The sequence below is a fragment of the Mycteria americana genome, chromosome 8, assembly GCF_035582795.1.
Source record: "Mycteria americana isolate JAX WOST 10 ecotype Jacksonville Zoo and Gardens chromosome 8, USCA_MyAme_1.0, whole genome shotgun sequence".
Taxonomy (NCBI): domain Eukaryota; kingdom Metazoa; phylum Chordata; class Aves; order Ciconiiformes; family Ciconiidae; genus Mycteria; species Mycteria americana.
In genome coordinates this window covers 39,382,952-39,390,006 of record NC_134372.1, presented here as the reverse complement: position 1 = coordinate 39,390,006, position 7,055 = coordinate 39,382,952, and the positions used below count along the sequence as shown (strand labels likewise).

General features: G+C 45.9%; 1 protein-coding gene across 1 annotated transcript; it reads right to left on the bottom strand.

The window, feature by feature from the left end:
* Positions 1-2,093: 2,093 nt before the first annotated feature.
* RRAD (RRAD, Ras related glycolysis inhibitor and calcium channel regulator) lies at positions 2,094-6,681 on the bottom strand. The gene is made up of 5 exons (XM_075510812.1): positions 6,577-6,681; positions 5,997-6,363; positions 5,712-5,785; positions 4,978-5,182; positions 2,094-3,419 (listed from the first exon to the last, which is right to left on the bottom strand). The coding sequence occupies exons 2-5, from the start codon at positions 6,349-6,351 to the stop codon at positions 3,142-3,144; spliced, it is 912 nt and encodes a 303-aa protein (XP_075366927.1). The 5' UTR covers positions 6,352-6,363; positions 6,577-6,681; the 3' UTR covers positions 2,094-3,141.
* Between the last annotated feature and the right edge of the window lie 374 nt (positions 6,682-7,055).

The following is a 7,055-nucleotide window of genomic DNA, read 5'->3' as shown; positions in this document are numbered from 1 at the left end:
GCTCCATCACACGTAGCGGTTACTTGGGAAGACAAACGCCATCACTCCAAACGTCCCCCCTTCCTTCTTCTTCCCCAGCTTTATATACTGAGCATGATGTCATATGGTATGGAACATCCCTTTGGTCAGCTGGGGTCAGCTGTCCCAGCTGTGTCCCCTCCCAGCTTCTTGTGTTCCCCCAGCCTCCTCGCTGGTGGGGTGGGGTGAGGAGCAGAAAAGGCCTTGACTCTGGGCAAGCACTGCTCAGCAGGAACTAAAACATCCTTGTGTCATCAACACTGTTTCCAGCACAAACCCAAAACATAGCCCCATACTAGCTACTGTGAAGAAAATTAACTCTACCACAGCCAAAACAGCACAATGGTAATACTTCTATAGCATAGAATATGATCTTGGTCTAGAGCAGGTTATTGTCAGAACTACAATAACAACAAACCCTCCCCCTTTTCATGAACCATGTCCAAATTATGTTAATCCTTGTACAAACAAATGAATGAAAAAATTAGTATAATGAGGATTTGAGTAAGTATTTTATTGTACAATATTAACTGGTAGAATACATTATAGATTAGCCCAAGTTTCTTTAGAGTGATTCACAGTTTATTGTCTCACAGTGTCCTATATGACATACCTTCAAAATACAAATTATTTTCCACAGAACCTCTAGCAATGTGCTAGAGCACCTCAGAAATATTTTAGGCTTAAGAGTTGTCCAAACCTAACCTTTGAATTCATGAACACAGTAAAACATCTGATTTGTAGGTCAGAATGTGCAAAAAGCACAGCTGTTAACCATGACCTTGAAGAGGCTTTGCAGCTGCAGTTATGTGCAGCATTGAGTGACACATCTTTGTAACATTTTGCACTTTGTGAAATGCCATGTCTTAAACTCTGGGTTTGCATCCTATTCCTTGTATTTATTATGGACAGAATTAAATCTTGCAAGTCAATCAAACATATCAGTCCTCTCCTGGTCATTCTGAAAGTACAGGGCAACCAAAAGACAGAAGCTTTGCAAACATACAGGGAACATCATGTAGTTTGTCAGTAACTTCAGCATATGCATGAATAGGTATGTGCCAAATTTATGCACATGAATTTGGACACTCTTGTTGTAGAGTTTTCAAGACTAGAGCAATTGCTTTGGTGTTGACAGTTAAAAGCTTTCATGTAAATAGGCACCCGGTGCCATACTCTGGCAGTGGTTAGACGTTCCAGCGATAATAGTTTTCCAGGGAGCAAGGCTAGTGAAAAAAAAGCCAAACCCAATTAAAATGTATCATCAGGTAAATGTGAGTTTTGGCAGCAGGACAGCATTATTCACTTTAGACTTCACTCAGGACACAAAGTAAACCCCTGTCTTTGTAAGAAATGTGACCTGTTAGCAGCGACATATGCATCTAACCAGTTACATCCACCAGTAGCACATCAGGAGGCACTAATTCTACAGAGCATTACCTACGCACATCAGATGTGATTTCCCCCAGTACTAACTGTTCCCTGATGAGTGCCCAAGCACTGGGCTAACCCAATGGAGAGTTGTTTGTTCGAGCTCAGGGAAACTCAATGTAAGGTCAATTTGTCTGCTGTATGGGAAAGGTCAGCCCCTATAAAATCATGGACAAACAGAGCTCCCAGGCATCTGGAACAATCTCTCTAAAGAACTGGACTCAGGCAGGGACAGTAGAAAGAGACAGAAGGCCTAGGTTTTACTGTTTTTGAGAAGTGAAGTTATGGATGAATTTAAAGAGAATGTATGTATTCCTATGAAGAGGAATTTATAAAGCAAATGCAGTTAAGTCCAAGTTTTTCACTGAGACATGATTGCTTTTTAACTTCATGAATAGCAAATAGGGAAAAATCATGGAAACACATTAATTATAACACAGTAAAATGAACGTGAAAACTTTAACAGCACTGAAGGCCACCATACACCACAACTGAAGCCTACAATTCTTTCAAACAGCCTTGCCAGCCTGCTTTGAATTTCTTGAAACCACTGGAAGGTATCTACAGGCTTGTGAGTAGATTAGAAAATTATACTGCTCCCAGAAAAGAAAAAAAAAAAAAAACAAAAACAAAATAAAAACCAAACCCCCACATTTGCTTATTGGCTGTAACACAAGACCTTCAAGCCAGGAGAGAACTTAAAAAGTAGAAAATTGCAGGCTTCAATTTATCAGTATGGATACAAGATGTCTATCTAACTAAAGGCATTATATAGAGGCCTGTTCCTGCCAGAGCTGACGAGAACCAGGTTGAAGATGAACAATAATATGAAGGGTCAAGGCACGCCTTCCCAATATGAGCTGTTGAAGTAGAGTGTTCATAAAAGCAGGGTTTACTTCTTAAAGAAACTGTTTATTAAAGAAAAGGACACAGGATATTCCCGATTCATCTTGTTCCAGAACTTTATCATGTGTAAATCTGCATAATCTGTGTACAATGGTTTGTACAGTGAAAAAAGGTCAGTATAAAAATACTGCTCTCTCATTCTTTATCTATACTCTGAGAAAAGCACAGTTTATTATAACAGGAAATAATACTTTATTATAAAATCTGCATGTAAACAAGTAACAAATTAATTGAATAACGGTTAATGGAAGTGCAAATTAACTTCATAAAACAATATCTGTTCTGTATTTAACTATATATATATATATATAATTTTTCTCCCATTCTAATGTGGTTCTACTCCCCCCTCCCCACATTTAAGTTTAAAAAGATTTATCATTGCTTGCTTGATACTAAAAAGAGTGTACGAGCCTGCGTACAATTTTAAGTTTTGCTCTGCAAACGAGACAAGTCTATGGTGATACTTATCATCATCCTTTCTTATCTTTGCATCTCTGGTATCCACAGGACAAGAGGATATATAACATATGTACACAGTGAAAATGTGGGCATGTCAAGCCACTTATTTAAAGTTAGTTCATTTACTTGCACACATTGAAACTTAAACCATTATCAATGTGGCAGACATTGTAGTGTAACTTCCGGACTTGCTTGCGCACCTTAAGGCATTAACGAGAGTCTCAATTGATAAGTCATTCTTGTTACCACCATGAGGATCATCTATACACTTCTCATAACAGTCAAATGCTTGTTCATCACCCACGTGCAACATCTTGCTGAAAGCTTCTAAAGCACAGATAAGTCATGGCAAGACTTTGATTTTGCTTTGAAAGCCATCTTCTTATTGTTCTTTGCCACAATTCTCCCAAGGAATCGCTTTGCCTTTTTGCCTATGCTTTCTCTTCTTTTTGTGTTGGCCATTCGCCTAGCGTTGTCTTCTTTACTGTCTTTGCGAAGTCTAATTTGCCGAACAATACCTTCAAACAGGTCTTTGACGTTATGATGAAGAGCAGCTGAGGTCTCGATGAATTTGCAGTCAAACACAACGGCACAGGCCCGTCCCTCTGGATGGAAAGAGAAAAAGGGAGATGAGTGGAGACGGACATTTTCTCTTCATATATACTGGCAGAAAAACAAAACAAAAATTGGCTTTAAGTAAGGACACTGCCTTCAACGCCACAAAAGAGCTTTTCTACATGGAGGAAAGTCCAAACTTGCACCCATGGTTTTGCCCCCTTAATCTTCTTGGTTTTGTTGTGGTATGGTCAGAAATCTCATTTGACCAATAGTACTGAATATAAGGCAACAATAGTCCTCTAGGCAGACCATCCCAGTATTGTTTAAGAGCTAAAGCTGATATAGGAGAGGCACTTGGATGCACGCTTGCTGTTTGATAGGAAACAGTGTGAGGTACAGAAAGAAATGTTTTTTTATTTCCTCTGGAAGTTGTTGAGCAATTATGTACCTCCGCCTTGCTGTAACAAGTAAGAGTTTTCCACGCTAGCTACAAATGAAGCTGATACAGTCCACAAGGTCAAGTCATTGAACAGATCACTAGAGGTCATGAAGTTGTACACCACTGGATTTGACTAGGACTGCATTCAAAATGCAAGATGCTCAATGTTCCAGACATAAGCACGTAACTCTGGAATATTACCGCAGTGCAAATTTCTGTGTTCAACTTGTGGTAAATAATGGCAAAGTCATAAACCTGAGTAAAGTACTGATGTCACAACTAGGACAGGTCCACCGTGCACTGCCACTAGTCTGAAAAAAGTAATAATCTCCTGATGAACTCCAATCAATTCCCTGTGCAGGCATTTAACATGGGGAACATGGCAAAACCAGACAGCAAGAGATGGTTCATCATCAAGGCACTGATATTTTAAAGTATTCTTCCCAGTGGGGAAAAAAAAAAAAAAACAACAAAAACAAACCCACACACAAACCAAAACCCAAACCCACCAAATGTTTAAATAAGTGAAATTAATACTGTGGTGATGGCAGGGGTTACTGTGCTCTAGTTACCGAAATGCTAGCTGGAACTAGCTGAGAAAATTCTCACTGACCACAACCGGAGAACGTATACAAAAAGACTTTAAGTTGTGTGAGCCTGGTCCCACCAGCTCAACTCAAATGTGATGGAATCACTTCCAGAAGAGGATTGTACAGGCTGTATGGGATCACCCTTTTCAAAGGCTGCCTGGGTTCTATGACATGGCACTACTGTCCTTTAAAAATCACAGCTTGAGCTACCAAATCTCGAGACTAGCAAGTGCTGCTGCACATATAACATACAGTTAAACCCTTCCAGTTAATACTGACCAAAAATGAATCCTACACAAAACAGTATGCTAAAGCTGCAGCTCTGGCGCATTTTTTTCTCTTGTACTGCAGGTCAGAGCATTGGTCTGCGCAGTCACGAATCTTTCCACACCACCATCTCCACTGTTCTCTGTGGTACCAAGTCCCTCAGCATGAACCAGCTGGCTTGATTTCTCTGGTGTGCCTCGAATCATACATTTTTCTACATCAAAACCAGCCCATTTCTATCGGCCATGATCCTCCATAGCCTTTGCTACTAATTTAGACATTACTGTATAAATGAATAGTGTCGCTTACCATCAACTGAGACTTCTCGGGACCTGACCAGGTCGCTTTTATTGCCCACAAGAATAATAGGAATGTCTTCTGTTTGCCTTGCTCTTCTTAGCTGGATTCTTAGCTCAGAGGCCTTTTCAAAACTAACTTTGTCTGTCACTGAATATACAATAATATAGGCATCTCCCATTTTCATACAGTGGTTCTGAAGCCATTGGCTGTCATCCTAAAACAAAAGGCAAGAAATAGATTTATTGCACTGAAAAATCTATTCGACACTGATTAATGATTTAATTATTGTAAGCACCTTAAAGATAGTTTTCTTAGCTTTATTATAAAGAGTCAGTAAAAGCAAGCCAACCTCCCAATATTTTTTAAGATTTAGTTATTTAAAATATATTACAAACCAAAATTCTCTTGTTTCCAGAAATAGCATCGGGTCTGCACTGATCAGATTGTGAATCTCTAATTTTACAGTAATTCCCTGGGCTGCTCATGTAAGCTGCTGCTTATTCAAAGCATTAAGGGATTCACACTCCAGCCCTATTCAGGTTTTTAAATTGCCTGCCTAGTTACAAGAAATTAATTGCAGGAGAGAACAAAGGCAGTATGAATTCTAAATTTTTAATGCCACTTTTTTAATGCCACTGATCTGATCGAAGAAATAGGCAGACATAGTTGTTCCATTTCTACTTCTTTCAAGAGTGAACCACTGACCGAGCCATAACGAAAAAACATCTTAAATCTGTAAGTACCTGCTCCCATATATCAAACACCACGAGAGACGCTTCTTCTCCGTCAACTATAATTGACCTGTCGTATGTATTTCCTGCGGGAAAACAAAGTTCGGAAAAAAGAAGTTACTCGTCTCCGTCCCTGCCGGCAGCCCGGGAGGGGGTGGCCGTAAGGGGATGCCCGGGGAGGTGCGGCCGGCAGCGCTCCGGCAGCGCTAACGCTCTACCGAGCGGCGGCTCCGCGGGGCGGGGAACGGGGGCCCGCCTCCCTCCGCCGGGCTGCTGCCCGGGTGCCCCGCGCCTCACCGGCCTCGTCCGCGTCCGCGCAGTCCTCCACGCCGCCGAAGATGCGGGCCAGGCTGGTCTTGCCGACGCCGTGCTCGCCCAGCAGGATCACCTTGTAGAGGTTGCTGTCGGAGTCGCTGCCCGAGGAGATGACGGAGTCGGAGGAGTCGGAGGCCCAGCTCTCCCGGTGCGCCTCGCCGGGGCTGTACGAAGTGCAGCGCACCAGGCCGGAGAGCTCGTCCTGCGGCAGGGCGGCCCGCAGGTCCCGCTCGTCCACCGGCATGCTTCGCCGGTGCAGGTGCTGGTGCACGGAGAAGGGCATGCTGCCGCGCCGTTTGTCCAGGTAGCGCAGCTTGTCGCCGCGGTTCAGAGTCATGGGGGTGCCGAGCTGCGGCCGGAGGGGAGAGACGAGCTGTCAACACCCGCCGCCCCTGCAGCGCCCCAGCCCCGCCGCCACAGCACGGGAGAGGCGAGGCGAGGCGAGGCGAGGCGAGGCGAGGCGAGCTGCGCTGCGCTGCGCCGCGCCGCGCCGCGCCGTGCCGTGCCGTGCCGTGCCGTGCCGTGCCGTGCCGTGCCGTGCCGGCCGCGGAGCAGCGCTTACCTCAGGGCGCTCTGCGGAGGGAGGCAGTGAGGGATTCCCCGCCGTTAATCGCCCGTGCCGCCGCCGGAGCTCCCTGGGCGAGTGCTGCCGCCAGCCCGCTCCTCGCCCCTATTTATGGCTCCGCCGGCCCGGCCCTCCCCGCCGTGACGCGCGGCGCGCGGCGCCCTGCCAGCGCGGCCGTGGGCAGCGCCGTCCGCCCACGGCGGCACCGCTCGGCTCGGCTCGGCGGGGGCGGGGAGCCCGCGCGGGGAGCCCCGCCGGGGGGAGGCACGGCCCGGTCCGCTGGCGGCAGCGAAGGGGGCGGCGGCGGGGCTCCCCTCCCGCCGGCGCGGAGAAGCCGCCGAGGCCGCAGCACGGCCGGGCAGGGCGAGCGCCGTGTCCGGGAGGCGAGGGGTGGACGCGGAGCGTTTCAGCGGGAAATACCGCCACGTGTAGCGAGTGAAAGGCTGTGTGTGCAGTCAGGGTGGCGGGTCTGCCCC

Excerpts from the sequence above, each read along its gene's own strand:
- RRAD (XM_075510812.1), bottom strand. The coding sequence starts at position 6,351 with ATGACTCTGAACCGCGGCGACAAGCTGCGCTACCTGGACAAACGGCGC. Across the intron at positions 5,183-5,711 it reads TGTTTGATATATGGGAGCAG|GATGACAGCCAATGGCTTCA; the intron begins GTACTTACAGAT and ends CTTTTGTTTTAG. Across the intron at positions 3,420-4,977 it reads CCGAGAAGTCTCAGTTGATG|AGGGACGGGCCTGTGCCGTT; the intron begins GTAAGCGACACT and ends CTTTCCATCCAG.